The sequence below is a fragment of the Gopherus flavomarginatus genome, chromosome 19 (genome assembly GCF_025201925.1).
Source record: "Gopherus flavomarginatus isolate rGopFla2 chromosome 19, rGopFla2.mat.asm, whole genome shotgun sequence".
NCBI classification, from domain to species: domain Eukaryota; kingdom Metazoa; phylum Chordata; order Testudines; family Testudinidae; genus Gopherus; species Gopherus flavomarginatus.
In genome coordinates, this window is record NC_066635.1 from 15,890,036 (window position 1) to 15,906,453 (window position 16,418).

The window sequence follows — 16,418 nt, forward strand, 5'->3', positions numbered from 1 at the left end:
TAGACATATCTGCCAGAACAGAAACTGCAGGTAAAACCTGAACTGCTACCAACAGTATACAAATCGGTCAACTCTTTGAATTAGAAGAGACACCACCTCTGGGTCCACATTCCTGTTACTTAATGTATTAAGAACTCCTCCATTCCCCACAAAAACAACTTTTCAGCCATTTCTCCAACTGATTCCTCAGTTTATGCTTCGCTACAATTTATCACAGATTTCTGAGCAGAATCTGGACTGGTGAAATAATCACAGAGTGAGTTTATGGGTAGAATTCTTTTTTTGCTGATCAGATCATCATCACAGGTTAATGGGTTGCACTTTAGTGGTATCCATGACAAATTGGGTTGGAAGAGGACTGAAAAAATAAGACTCATTTAAATCAGATAACAGAGCGGAGTAGGGATTGCTGGCCAAACAGATTCATGTATACCTTCTTACGTCTAGAAAAAAAAAGTCTTAAAGCTTCCATGAATCTGCTTTGCTTTCCCCTCACTTCCATTTATTAAGGCAGATGCAAGAATAAAAGTACACCAACAATTCAGTACTGCCAGCACTGATGTGAATTCAGCATTTAACCACATACAAGAAAATCATTTTTAGAATCTGAAACCCACAGATGAACTGGATATAAAGACGAAGGAGAAGACAAGACAAGGTAGTGAAATAAAGGACATTTAGGCAGAGATTCCACTATGTCAGTCAGTTCAGATCAGGATAAATAAGTGGGTGCAAGCACCCATAGGCCAAGAATTTAATCCTTTCACTGTGTGCAACCTCTGGATTTTTAGAGAATCCTAAAGCAAATAAGATTTTTAAAGTTGATTTAAAGAATCCAGATTTTAAATCTTTTCTTACAAAACTTCTATTAGTATACTAAGAACTCAAACTTTACTCACATTGTCATGCTTAAAAAAACACAACATCTTCAATTCCCGGAAGACCCTTTTGCAAGAGACCAGATTTTGGAAGACATTGGGCATCTTTTTGAGTGCAACTCTCTTTCCATCTCGTGGATCTGTTACTGACCTAGAGAATACAAAACCGGAAAGGTTAAAAACTAGTTCAAGTAAACTTTTCTAGAACAGAAAAAAAAAATGTTTAAAGGTTACAATACTTTTCAAACAGGAAGGTGGTTCAAGACACATATGGGGGGGGGGAATCATGTAAGCAAGGGCAACACAGCGTAAATTTACTGTTCTTTATTAAGTAATTTCCAATCATTCTTTGGTTAGATTATATATTTACACATATTCAACTCCTCCTGGTTATTGAAGTGGCTAAGCACGTCATGCAGTAGTGAATTTACCTCTAACATACACTACTATTTGAAGTCAGAGATCAATAACTGGAACCATAACTCATGTTAGACCACAAACATTTCCTTCAGCCTCCCACTAAACAGTCTATTAATATGAGAACATTTTTCGGTTATACAAAAGAACAGAGTTAACTATTGCATAGTGGTATAACAGAGGTGAATACAACAAAGATAAATCCACTAAACCACACTGTCAATCAAACTTAGGAACTCTGTTCTGATCTTGGATCTGCGACCAAGCATCTTTGTGTGGTGTTTTGAAAACTGTGTTAAATTTACAAGCGATCATTTTAAATTCTAAGGGGATTCCTGGTCCAGCTTGTGGACGAGGGGGCTCTGAAAGAAACATGTGATCTGGTTCCTCAGCAATTAGCCTGCAAAAGAGCCAGTCATCAAGGTGTGTTGAGTTGCGCCTCTCTGCTTTAGGTAGCACCTGCTATGTCTGTCTGTCTGTCTGTCTCTCTCCCCCTGTATTGGGTTGTTGCATGTTAGATTTCTGGATTCTAAGAAAGAAAAGAGTTTTCACTGCAGATTTTTCAGGACAAGTATTTATATTTTGTTTCTAACTCTAAGCATATCACTTTGGAGAAATCACTCCAACTGGTGTCTGAGTTTCCTGATCCGTAATGTGAGTATGACGTTTACTTTCTCATAGGATACGAGGATGTATATACAGAAGTTACAAGGAGCCCTGCAAGTGTTAAGTATTTTATTCTAAAGTTACTGGCCTCTGAAAATAGAGAAATCTGAGAACTTTCAAGTCAGAGAAATGGGACTCTGATGCCTCAGCTCCACAGTCATAAGATTTTAAAGCAAGAAGGGACCAATACAGTGCTTAATTTGTGCCAGGCCTTGTCAGTTCATAGACTCGGCACCTCTGGGCTTGCAGCATAAGTTATGTAAAAAAAAATTGCTTGAGCCCCTGCACCTCTTTTGTTAAAAATTAAGCACTGGACCAACATTTTGACCACTTGCTTAACATAGGCCAAAGAATTGTACCCATTAATTCCTCCATCAGTCCCATAACTTCTAGCTGAGCCACAGCATATCTTTTAGAAAGACATTCGACCCTTATTTAAAGTATTAAAGTGATGGAAAATTCTTCAATCCAACAGCTAAGTACTCTCACTGTTAAATATTTGTGCCCTATTTCCAGTCTGAATTTTTCTTAACCTCCTCTTTGATAAGAAGATTCTTGATTGATATATTTAGCTTATCTGTCATTATAAGGCAGGTTTTCAGACCTCAAATCATTCTTCTAGCTCCATTCTGAAGCCCCTGCAATTTTTCCAAATCCTTTCTGAAGTGTTCACATCAAAACTGGACATAGTACCAGATAAACAGCATTGCACCAGGAGTTCACAATCAGCTATCCACCATAACATCTAAATCCTTTCCAGAGTCACTCCTTTACAGGACACATTACCCTATCTGGTAAAAGGGATCTATGTTGTTTGCTCCTAGATGTAACACTTTGCATTTAGCTATAGAAAAAAGGCACATTCTTTTAATGAGCCTAGCTTACCAAGCAATCCAGATCGCTTTGTATAATCAACCTGTCATTTACCACCCCACCAAGCAGGTTGTCATATGCACACTTTATCAGCAGTGATCTTATATTTTCTTCCAAATCACTGATAAAGACACTGAATAATATTAGGACAAAAACAGATCCTGTAGAACCTCACTACATAGCCATTTGATGACTATTCCCATTACGATTTGAGAAAGTTAATTGTTAGTCAGTTTTTAAATTAGTTTAATATGTGCTACACTGATTTTGTATCATAATAATTTTTAATCATAATAGTGGGAGGCATTAAATCAAATTCCTTATAGAAGCTCAAGTAGATTATGACACCAGTTACTTTCATCAACCAAACTAGAAATCTCATTGGAAAACAATATCAAGTTTGTTTGACAAGACTGTTTTTCCCTGAAGTCATTATGATGCTGTTGCTTTGAGAGATTTCCTCATATCACCAACACACACACACACACACACACACACACACACACACACACACAGCAAAAAAAAAAGAAAAGAAAACTACACAATAACATGTCATTGTGAGTTTACTCATGGCAATATCAGACTATGTGGACAAAATTAATGTTGTACTAATTAAGAAATGTTGCCCTATGAACTGTTTTGATCATGAAATAATTTTCTTATAGTAAAACAGAAAGTAGTATTCTCCTGGTTTAAGTTTCTAGTATCAAAATAAATGAGACTGAGGAGGTGAAGATGGAACATGAAGTGAAAGGCAAGACGTCAGAAAGAGGCGGAGGCAGAAGACAGACGGGAAGGATAGGAGTAGAGAACAGGAAAAAACAATTCACTCGCAAAGAGACCAAGCGATGATGGGAAAGTCACTGGCTTGCACTATTTATCAAAGAGCAAACTTTAGACTGACTTTTTCTTGTCTCCCAAGAGAAAGTGCATTATGGCTTCGGGGGAGGGTGGGAGGGACCCACCTGTCACATCTCCAAGCATCAGGTCTGACAAAATTTATGTTAGAGTCCAATGACATTGGGGTGGGAAGGGCTGCAGTGTCCCTTTGCACCAGTTTCCACTGGTTCAGAGTTCAGGTAAAACGCTCCTAGCATCCTTTAAGAAGAATACAACAGGCAGGAGAAAGCCCCAAGGCAGTTAAATTTGACTAGGCTTTTACCTGAGAAGGATTCAACTTTATGCTCGTACATTATTCAAGAATCCTGTCTTCTAGAGACAACTGTCGGCTTTAGAAGTATCCATTGACAGTGCCATTGGTTTCTGTTAGAGAAACTAGATTCAAGATGCTTTGTGGATAGAAGGCCAAAACAGATGACTGCAAAGCGATATTTGCAATCTGCATTTTCTGTCCCTTTTCCCACCCAACACACCAAACACACAGGTCTCACTTCAGAACAGACGCAGGGGAAAAAAACAAAAAAAACCACAGCTTTTTTTGGTGTGCTGTGTGTCTATATATGAAGTACAGAAAGAGCATGTTTTTAAGTGGATAAAATTTGCTTACAACCAGGCAATTAATAGCTGATAAAACGCTTCCCTGAGGACAAACTGGCAAAAAAGGAGGGATGATATGGCATTCAGATAGAGTGAGTCAAAGAAAGTCCATTGTCTGCACAAATTAGCGTTCATTACTGCAGAGATTACAACAACACCTCTTATGTTTACCTTACTTCACACATTCCCACTGACTTCAATTAAACTATTTTCAAAATAGGGAACTAAATGTGACTAAGGGGTTCACAATTTGGCCCTATAGCTTTAATATTACACCAAGGAAAAGACTTCCCGTATCCATCATTAATTTGGAATAATTTATATGAATTGTAGAAACTGAACATTAAAATGACTACTTACAGAAAAATTACTCATTTAGGTACCACTTATACATTTTCAATTCATATTCATCTACCTTGTACATTTCTACCTAACATACCTGAAAATGTTCTTCATAAATACTTCAGGTAACTACCTCTTCTCCCCACCGCACTAAAGTAATACCATAAGAAAAACTCTACAGACAAATGCTCAGGCACAGATTCAGAAAAATAACCGAAGGTAACTCCTGCTCTCTCCCCATTAGCAAAATGCCACATTTCACAGAGGATCTTCATTCTTCCTCTTATGATGAAAATGATGACAGAACAGCTCAAGTAGTGAGTCTTTGGAAGGCTTATTTATTTGCTAATCTGTGTACAGTGGTAGGTTGTATCATCTCTGGAGGCTGAACCATTGTTTAATAAAATAGGGAAAGGTTTAGGAGGAATCCTGTGCCAGGATTAGTATCCAAATCCAGTTGGTTTTTTATTTAATTAAAGCAATTACATGAAATGCATGCATGCTAGTGGTTTAAATCCCTACCTTCATCCAAATGTCACTGCCATGTACTACAGAATGGGTTTTTAGCACAAACAATTTCACAAGGGAAAAAAGTGGACTTCAGCTTCTACTGAAGATAACAGGCTGCTCATTTATTTTAGCACATGTTGAGTAATCTCACTAAAAGACACTCAGAATGCAAGATTCATAATAGCTGAATATTCAACCAAAAGGCCAATTTCTGCTTCTAATAAATATACCTTTCTTTTTAACAGCGGGCATTTCTACTACAGTACAGTAAACTATTACTCTGATCGTGGAAGTTATTCAGTATGAAATGAAAACATTCCAATATTTCACCACATTGTATTTTATTTCTAGGAAAACCAAATAGCCAATCTTAGGAGGGCTAAGAACTGGACAAAAATCATTTATAATATCATGTGAATCTGGTTCAATTAAGGTCCCAAAATACTGCAAACAGTCTGCAAACTTCTTTGATTGAGGGAATGGAATGATTACAGTATATGTCCTAGTTTAGTTATTTTACCAGAAGGATCTAATGAGAAATGAATATAATCAGCCTTAAATTATAGTGAATAAAGGCAAACAAAATTCAGCTTCATTATCTGTCCATACAAATACTTTGATAAACTAAAGAAAATACTGGTCTTTCTTGAAGTTGTTTCAAAGGGTTCTTACAGAGCAACTGGAACAGCAGCAATAATCACTGATCTACATCAAAACAGCATGTAAGCTCACTCGCAAACACGTGTTTCTACAGTTTCCAGTCATATGATCTGCACTGAATTAGTGCTGTAATCAGAATGGGATTAATCTGTACATAGGCTACAGACAAAATTGCCTTGGGTAACTTTTTTCCATCCTGAAGAGTGGAGGGAAGACACGGATGGGTGTCATAAAACAAGGATGCAATCTAAAGATGATTTGTCTGTAGTCAGATATCACTGAAGGAAACAACTGCAGCTTCACAGCTGTTTGTCCCAACAACATGGGAAAGAAATGTTTTTAAAATAGGAATATGTGATTGTAAAACAACAAAAATTGGTAGAATGACCTGGGGGCTGCTGTATCACCTGAAAGTACTTATAACAAAACAAATTTCATTTTGCTACAAGCCTACCATAACCTCTATCCACTCAATTCTCAACCTTGTCTCTGTTAATATTATCACTTTATAAATTATCTATCTTTAAAATAAAATATTTGCTACAATATATAATTCTAATATTGTTGTTATTCCTTGGCCACAGTATTTTTTGCAGGGAAGACAGGATGGAATACCTACAGACATGCTTAGAAATGCCATGTTTGTTCATGAATCTTTTTCATTAATCTGATTCTTTGAAAATGGGATTAAGATGCACCACACTTCTAAAATAACTAATTAGTATAAAAATCATGTCAATATACATGAGATCAGGTGCCCAAAAGCAAATGTAATCAGGCTAATTTCCCAACACTCAGCTCTGACCTGCCTCCCAGAGCCAGCACCCTGTACCTCCTCCTGCACCCCAACACTCTGCCCCAGCCTAGAGCCCCCTCCTGCACCCAAACTCCTTCCTAGAGCTTGCACCCCTCACCTCCTCCTGCATCCCAACCCCCTGCCCCAGGCTTAGCCCAGAGCCCCCTCCCACGCTGTGAAGCCCTCAGCCCCAGCCGAGCCCCCTCCTGCACCCAAACTCCCTCCTAGAGCTTGCACCCCTCACCTCCTCCTGCATCCCAATCCCAACCCCCTGCCCCAGGCTTAGCCCAGAGCCCCCTCCCACGCTGTGAAGCCCTCAGCCACAGCCCAGAGCCTGCACCCCCTGCCCCAGCCTGTGAAAGTGAGTGAAAGCGAGCAACAGGGGAGGAGGGGAATGGAGTGGGGCAGGGCTTTAGGAAAGGGGCGGGGCAGATCCTAGGTTGCCCTTAGATTCCAAAAGTTATCTTGAGCGTAAAAAAAGTTGGATACCACTGGTATACAGAGAGTAGTAAGAGTACACTGATTACCAAGTGACTGCTTGCAGACAACATGCGTTATGTACTCATCTCTTCTCCACCATTTTTTTTTAGGTTGTGAACTCTGTAGAGAGGACCATGTTTTCTTGAATGTACAGCACCTAGAACAATCAGGTTTTGAACTTGATTGGGGCCTTTGAGTGCTACCACAATTGAAACAAACAGGCACAGAAGTCATGGTAGAAAGATCCTCCACTTCTATGTTAACAGGTAATGTAAAAAAAAGGTCAGTCTATAATTTATGCACCATGCCAGAATCAATTTAGACACCTTAGAATGTTTTAAGATTGTGAAATTTCATAAAGTAAATTGCACTACGTGTTTGGCCTTGTCTAAGCGAGGCACATACCCAAAATTTTAAAAAGTTACTTCTATGAAGAGTTTGAGCAAAAAAGAATAATGTGGCTTTGCGATTGGTTTAGAGCCTGATAAAATACGAAAGATTTTATTCACAAGACCAGTGGAGTGAGAGCCCCTCTGGACTGTAAAATTAAACAGAAAGCTAACAAATGTCTTGTCACTCTCCAGGCGTTGCTTTATTAACTCATCTCCTGGAAAGAGTTTCCTTTGGCTTTCAGGTTAGTGGTGATTGGACTGCACAAAGCTAAACGCCATCTTGGAAAAACTATGCATGTGGAGCATTTGCAGCCATTCTTAAAAGTCTCTTGCAATATCATAACTGCAGCACTAGCAAAATACTCAAACTGGGGACAGACTGAAAAGTTGTGTCTGAAATTAAACGTCTCTCTGCTAGAGGAGGAATAAATAAGAGCTCTCTGGTTTCTCATTAGGTCATTTCTAATTGAACAAGAGGAAAAGAACCTTTTCAGCATCATGGATTTGTGTGAGATTTGCTTCCCCTATGAAAAGACTTCATCTGAAGTCTATTGGAGCTGCATATTTTGGCAGCAGAAACAATTATAGGAACACATACCAAGAAACTTCTCTTTTTAATAATCACATGTATTTACTGTGTTTTCTTCTGCATGCTTCAAACCTGCATTTTTCAAGTCTCCTAGCTATGAACCCTCTTCCAACACTGGACAGGATAGTTGCTGTAAAATTAACCCAGACGTGGTGATACTATACAGTAGAACCTCAGAGTTACGAACACCAGAGTTATGAACTGACTGGTCAACCAAACACCTCACTTGGAACCAGAAGTACGCAATCAGGAAGCAGACGAGACAAAAAAATGCAAAGACACTACAGTACTATGCTAAACATGAACTACTAAAAAATAAAGGGAAAGTCTAAAAAAGATTTGACAAGGCAAGGAAACTGTTTCTTTGCTTGTTTCATTTAAATTAACAGGGTTAAAAGCAGCATTTTTCTTCTGCATAGTAAAGTTTCAAAGCTGTATAAAGTCAATGTTTAGTTGTAAATTTTTGAAAAACAACCATAAGGTTTTGTTCAGAATTACAAACATTTCAGAGATACAAACAACTTCCACTCCCGAGGCATTGGTCACTTTGAGGGTCTACTGTATATGGTTTCAAGGTTAGTGTTGTGGCTTGCCAGTATTCTAAGGTAAAACTCACAAAGTAGCATTTCGTTTTATTATTCATGCAAAGACCAGTCATGCTTGTAGCTGGTAACAATATAACTCTAATGAATGTGAATGGTAGTGCAGTAATTTCACACCATGTTGAGTTTGTTCTCTCTTAACTCAGAGGAGCAGCTGCTTTGGTTCAGCACAAACAGTACCAGAGAACAGAGATAAGTGCTGAAGCCTGTTACACAGGAATGCTTTTATTTTCTTTGTTGCTTAAAGGCTTGCTGTGCTGAGTCTTCTGGTGCTGAGACACACTGGTTATCCCATCTGTATTAGCTAATGAATCTCAGGCTGTAAAGATAATGAACAGCCCTGAAGGCAGTGTCCGTTATCTCTAGTGAAAATGACCCCTTCATGAGAGAGAGCTGATCTGTTAGTGACTAGTTACTTTTTACACAAAAAAAATTATGGTGTAAAGTATTAAGTGCTTTAATGACATTAGTCTCTGATTTATATAATGTGTTAAATGACACAGTGTATACCTGATTTTTATACAAAACCATAAATGAAACTTCATTTTACTGGTAAAGGTGTGTTACATTTATTTAGATGGACTATACAGGCCCAAATACTCAAAGATGTTAACATGACCCTGTCACTGCCCAACATTAAAACAGTTTTAAGCTAAGTTCAAGGTTTGGTATACTGAGATCCCGGCCTGCTTAGTACCATGGCAAACACACCGATAAAAATTGTAGTCTTGTATTAAACACATAGAAAAGGAAAATCAGGTAAAGCCTTTGAAATTGGAAGTAAAGCTTTCATTTTAACAACATTCCTTGTTTCTTTTCCTTCTAGCTGGAGAAACTTTTTAAAAAGAATTCTCCCCTCTGTCATTTTCACAGTATTTTAGATGGTATTAATGATGGTAATAACTGTCATTTTGGGTAAAAGAGAAGAAATTAGTTGGAAGGGGCTGGAGCGATTGCTGCTGCTGAGGTCCAATCCCATTTACTAAAAGACAAACACAAGAGGGGAGAGAAGAAGAACAGCAAAGATAGAAAATGCAGCTTCTGTCTCTGGGGTTGGTTCCTATTTGCTGTCTCACTGCTGGAGAAACTCAGATACGGCACACGGTCTTATTAGCCACTGTGAGACCTGGCAACTTGTACCAGCATTGGGCAGTTTAGGGCTTTGCTATTAGCTGCCTTTTTCAGGTCATAGGCTTAGAGCAGTGTTTCAAAATACACAGTCTTGGCCAGCTTAGCCAGCTTCTTATTAAACAGAAGGCAAAAGGAGAGACAGAAGACAAGAAAAGAAACAAGGCTGAGAAGAAGGAGGACACGCAAGGGAGTGGGGGTTAGGCGAAAAAAATGCCACATCCCAGGTGGAGTTTGGGATTTAGCCAAAGTTGGAGGAGGTGGCAATCCCAATGTTATTTGGGTCCCTCTTTCTAGCCTCGTCCAGATCTCTCTCAGGACAATGAAGGTCTCTCAGTGTAATGATAGATCTCAGGGGCGGCCGCAAGCAGCATGGGCGAGGGTCGTGCTGGGAGCCGCAGTCCGCTGAATCTGCCGACGCAGAAGATAAACAAACAGGCCTGGCCCGCCAGGGTGCTTAACCTGGCAAGCTGCGTGCCAGAGGTTGCCAACCCCCGAACTAGAGTTATCCATCTATACTGCCTCCATGGCTGTACACGTGGATTTTTATTTTATTTTTTGGTAAAGCTTTATATCATTTTGGTGTTCAGTGGCTTGATTCTACCAGAGTAACTCTAATAGTATTGACATATTGAAGTAACATCCCTACACATACCTCATTTTTGTCCACTTGTCCGTGAAGAGCTTCAAAGACAAGTGGTGAGGGAACAAATGTGACAACAGCTTTTTGTGGAGATAGTGTAATCAGAGCTATAAGGCTGAAGCCCAGATGTAAATCTGACTAAAGTAGTGTCGCAACAGGCAAACGGAACATAAGAAATCGCAAGAGCATGACACAGTGGAGAGAAAAAAAGATGTTTAGTGCCTACTTACAACATGCTAATGCAGTTGGATTTCTCTAGCAGCAGATTTGGAGCATTACATTCCTTCAGCTATACTGCCATAAAAACATGCCGATTCTGTGCAACACATTGCAAGAGTTCAGGACTGCCAATTTGTGGAAGCATTTTCAAGTTGGAGAAAAAAGACTTTAATTTATGAAAAATTTGTTTATGCAGATAAACAGCTTCTGCTACAAGCAAGGCATAGAGCTGTTAGAGTTTATAATTACATAACTGACAGTTCTGATAAATCAACATTAAATTTATATGCTCAATAATAAAACAATTGGACAATATATTATTTTTTATGGGCACTAAATATTTATTTTTCCAGTTATATAATCACACTCCATTTCCCTATTCCAAAAATACAATTAAAAATCAGGAATGCTTTCCCTGCTTTTAAAACACAAAATTAAAACACAGTTGCTTTTAAAAATAAGCTACAGATATAGATTTAGAGCTAAATTCTTAAATCCGTTTTCTCCTATTAGCCATAAAATTATTTAAACTCTTGCTTATATTGAAGAAATTATGTAAAAAAAGATAGTAAAAGAGAAGTAAAAAAGCACAAGACTTTTATAATTTCTGAAAACAGATTGAACAGATTTCTCCACCTTCTCATTCATTCTAGTTTTATCCATAAGTGCTGTAGAGGCCATGTATTTAATTTGAATGTAGACAAATGGAATCACAGAAATGTAGGTCTGGAAGGGACCTCAAGAGGTCATCAAAGTCCAGACTCCTGGGCTTAGCAGGACCAAGTAAACCTAAACCATCCCTGACAGATATTTCATAGCTGTCAAAAATGTAGTTGGGCTCTCAGTGCTGTTCAGTAAGGTAATTAACATTTCACTACAAAAAAAATTAGATTTTTTATGATAATATAAAATAAGCCACAATTGCACTCAAAAGTGTTGGCTATAAGCATACTAAAGGAAAACTAAAGACTTGCAACTACTACTTAGAGCAGTATCTTATACTTGCCCCTATATGGCATCTTGGAAGCCGTTTACAAACAAACAAACAACCATTAAACCTCAAAATCTCTATAAGTGAAGCTTCCCTAGGATATCATTAGGGAAACTGTGGTAGTGTTCATGGAAAAGCATAGTTAGAGCATTCGAACAATCTTAACTCTGCTCGTGCAATGACATCATGCAATAACCATACATTTATGATAAATGCATACCAGTGTTTGTATAGTCCCAGATTAAGTTAAACTGATTTTTAAAGAAAGATTTTTTTTTCCTTTCTCTTCATAGTGTCACTACAGGGCAAAGTTAAAGTTGTTTGGGTGCTTAACTTTGTATTTCCATGCCACAACATGTTTTATTTCTTTGACATTTAACTTTAACTCGGAATTTCTTGGGTTTCTATGCTGTTCATTCTGTGGAGAGTTACAACATCCGTGTAATATTTTTCACCCTAAATTATTCATCTTGTATTTTGAAGGCCTGTTCTTTCCAAAAGTAGGTTTTACCCAGTAGCCTTTTCCTGACTATCCTGTTCCAAAGTATGGAGTGAAATGGATCACTGTAGCATATGTATAAAGGAGCCAGTTTTTCCTAATCATACCCCACAATACAACCAATGATCACCAGAATGTCTATCAACCTGATCTCCCCAAAATAACTGCAAGTTAGTTTCACACTGCTCTCCACACCCTCACCGCTGCTGGTGACCTCTGCACCACTCATTGTCAATTTCACTTCAGGGAGCAGCGGGAAGCTAACCACTGGAGTCATGAAGATCGGAAGTAACAAGACTGCATCTGCCCCCCGCCTCCCTCAAAAAAGCTTGCCTGAAAACAACTGCTATTTACAGTATCCAATAGAGATGCTGAAAAGCGTCACTTGCCTTTTGTATACAGTACATACTTTGATACTGGCAAAATAATTATTTATAGCAATATGTTATCAGGTCACGAATTCCCAAGAGAAACTAGCTAAAGCATGAAAGTCTCCTAGGAGCTAATTGAGAGAATAGCTAGAAAGGCAGCTTTACTTACTGCTGTTCTCAGAAGAACACATTTCAATTCCCTGCTCTGCTTTGTTAGGATATTGCACCCTAGGTGAATCTAGCAGTAAAGTGAACAGCAGGCAGGGAATCTATCCATCACTCAGCACAGTGTCAGTGGGGTGCTCTTTCAAGCCACTACAGAAGTCTGCAAAGGTCTCACTTATTAAGCATCAAGAGTAGCTGGAGATAGATAAGAGACTAAGAAGATTTAAACTAAAAATAACCTAAGAAAAATGTCAGTATTGGAAAAAAATTAAATAGGGTAAATACAGCCTCACAGTGAGTTCATGAAGGTCTAAGTTTATATGTAACCAGGTCTTTAATAACTATTTAATTCTAGCTATTACTATGAGAATTCAAAACAATGCATCTTACTGGCACCATCTTTAGGATTTCATATTATATTGTACAAATTAAAGGAAAAATACATCTGTAATACCAATAGTTTACATTTAGGGCAAAATGTTTGATTCAAGCTACTTACAGCCATATTGTAAATTTCTTACTTATACTAGTGAACTTTTATTCACATATGTCATTCTGCTAATGTTACTGGAACTAGTTGTATGAGTAAGTACTCAGCATTGACACTGAAAGGTTCACAATCTGATCCATGGTAAAAACATTTGGACACAGCTTGTTAACATGTCTCAGTCACCTTCCACAAACTCTCAACCTCTATGTATCTAATAATGGTAGCATACAATGCTGTATATTTTGTAAAATTTATTATGAAAGACAACACAAGTTTATTGAGATATTCTCTCCCCTTATTATGCCCACTTATTTATTTTGCATTTGCGTATTTGCCAAGCCAAACAATAGTGTTCTCAGTAGCCAAGTGGAGCTCTCAGAGCCCACTGCTGAATTTGGTTAGCAGGCACTCCTTGACAATGGGCATCACCGTTTGATCTTCGCTGCAGCTGCAGCATGCATTGCCTCCAAGACCCCAACAGTGCTGCTTGGCTGTACAGAGCCATTGCCCAGTCTCGAATTGGTTAAGATGACAACACGGTAGGTCAAAGTCAGGCAGACAAGCAATAGGATCTGAGACAAGGAACTGATTGCTGGTTGATGTTACACACTCTAACTTAAAAAGAACTAATTATTTTTCATCATCTATTGTCACAAGCAATACTTAAGATTACGACACCCAAAAAATTACAGAAAGTTATTTCTCTATTGTTTGTTTACATCATGCATTTGATAGCATTTTATTAATTTTAACAATTTCACTATTCTTGGTAGTGTCAACTTAGTTGTGCATGTCTGTGTCTGTCTGTTACATGGAACAGTGTATAAGAAAGAAGGGTCTTTCACGTATCAACAAAGGAGAGAAAATATGTAAGAATAGCAAAGTGATTACTAACTCACACAAAAAAAGCAAAGATATTAAAGGACAGGTAAAGCAGGCAAACTACTTTTAAATTCATTTTGGGAAATTGGCACCTTGAAATATAGTCAATTTCTCTTTAAAATATTTAGTGACTGACTATCTGAAAGAGGTCTCATTGAATGTTTAATCTGAAAAAAATGCTGAATACAAACATTTGCAAAAACTTAATATCAGAAATTTTCAGAGTTCAGCAAATAAGCTTGTGTCAAATGTGTATTAAAGAAGTCAATTCTGTAAATGCTAGGAGGAATACTAAAGTTTTTAAACCCATAATTTAAAGCTAATGGAAGTGCAATATAAATATATTTTTCTGCACTAAAAAAATGCAACCCCCTCCAAGATGTGCACAATATTTCCAGGATGACTCTTTTGGGGACTGCTTTTCCACCTGCCCTCATCAAGATTTGCATTCACACGTGAAGCAGATAGAGGTCTGAAAATAAAGGACAAAATTATTAACACAGACAGACATGCACTCAACAGATGGGAATAGTGGGGGTAATGGTGCCGAAGTCTTCATGGATTGAATAGCTACTGTCTATAGTGCAGATGGCAGGAACTTTACTTTGAGGCAGCACTGGTGAAAGAGACAAAGACCAGCTGCACTCAATGGAATGGTCCTCAGAGAGAAAAATATAGTTAGAAACTCTCACTCAAGACTTTTATTCATGTTCTGACACAAGAAAAGCAAAGTTCCTTTCCACAGAAAGTGTGCCCAGTATTTACTAACAAGACAAAAATTGAACAAGTGATCAAAATTATTGGTAAACTTTTTTTTTTTTAATTATGAGAACCCCCAGCAACTCATGAGCATATTTAGGAAGAAGTCATGTGGATGAAGCTTCAGAACCAATGACCACTGGTTGACCCAAAACAATATAAATAGATTTATATTGCACTGCCATTAACTTTAAATGAAAAATCAGTTATTCACAGCTCTACTTACGAGTCCCTGGATTAAATGGTAAACTGTACAGTACATTTATTTTCCAAGAGCCAGTAAAAACTTACAACTCGACCTGAGAACTCCTGGATTAAACTAAACTGTACAGTACCTCTATATTTTAATAGTCAATAAGGACTCCCACTCACAGTGAGCTGTAATAAATAAAAATAAAGCCTCTCCAGCTGTAACTACGGCCACAAAACTTTTTGGACAAGATCTGAGATGCTGCAGTCAGAATACTATCAAACACAAGCGGAAAGAGTACAATCACATTCCTCAACCTAAGTTGGCTTTGAAGGACAATTAATTTTTCAGATCCAAAATGTATGCAAATTCCATTGTGGAAAACTGCAGGGTATTAACAGAAGTCTTGTTATCCAGCAGATCTCTCAGATATTGGCAGGCTAGACCAAGCCAAATAATCAAAAGCTATAAAGAAAGTTGCTACAGATTCAACTTCACACTGAAGTTCACAAAAAACTTAGAGAACTAAATTTCTAAGGAGAGAGACAATAGCACTTTGAATCAAACTCAAACAGAATGTTTATGATAAAAATTTAAAACACGTTAATACTTTGACTAGTTATAATTTTAAATACTTAGCTTGACAGATTTTACATATGTTTACAGCCACAAAGCGTCTTGGACTCAATACATTAAAGTAAACTGCATCCATAAGGAAATCCAAAGTCAATATTAGCTCTGGAAATAGCCCTGAACACCACATGACATGGTACAAAAGGGAATGTACAATTTATCAGACATTAAGTATGATCAATCAAATAGTCTGATGAAAATGAGAACACAAGGTAAATTTCAAAGAGTACATCCTATTACCTATTCAACTACCCAAATTTAACTGAATCAGGTTCAGTTATCTACTCAGGTGATCAACAGTTTGATACTCTTGTTTTTGTAATGAAAGATTAGTTAAAATTGAGATTTTTAGGTAGCTTAACATTTACAAAAGTAGAGTTTAAAGAGAACCTGTTAGAGAGCTTAAGGCACACTTTAGATTGGGAATCTTATGTTACAAGTGGCAGTGTCTTTGTTGCTAGAGGAAAAAGTTTTCCATGAGCTGCCTGGGAAACAGCTTGCTTGACATCCTCAACTGAGTTCAAAGTTCATCTTTTTAGAAACACTGGTTTTGCAATACTTTATATGAACTTGGATGAACAAGCCATTTACCTGTCAAGAAAGAAATGCTTATTTCTGAAATTCAAGCCCTCTCTTAAAATCCACCCATTTTGTCTTCACTCTTGTTCATTTAGTTACTTTATTTATTCACTGGTACATTTAAAATATTGCATAGTATTCAAGAACCATAGTCCTGTAACAAGGTT

The 16,418-nt window shown here is 37.7% G+C and overlaps 1 protein-coding gene across 3 annotated transcripts in view; it reads right to left on the reverse strand.

Annotated features, from left to right (window-relative positions):
* Window positions 1–16,418, reverse strand: part of NLK (nemo like kinase) — a 104,361-nt gene that overhangs the window by 47,817 nt on the left and 40,126 nt on the right. For all 3 annotated transcript variants that reach the window (XM_050929161.1, XM_050929162.1, XM_050929163.1), the window contains exon 2: window positions 900–1,029. In XM_050929161.1, coding sequence (XP_050785118.1) covers window positions 900–1,029 — 130 coding nt within the window. The remainder of the gene's footprint in view (window positions 1–899; window positions 1,030–16,418) is intronic.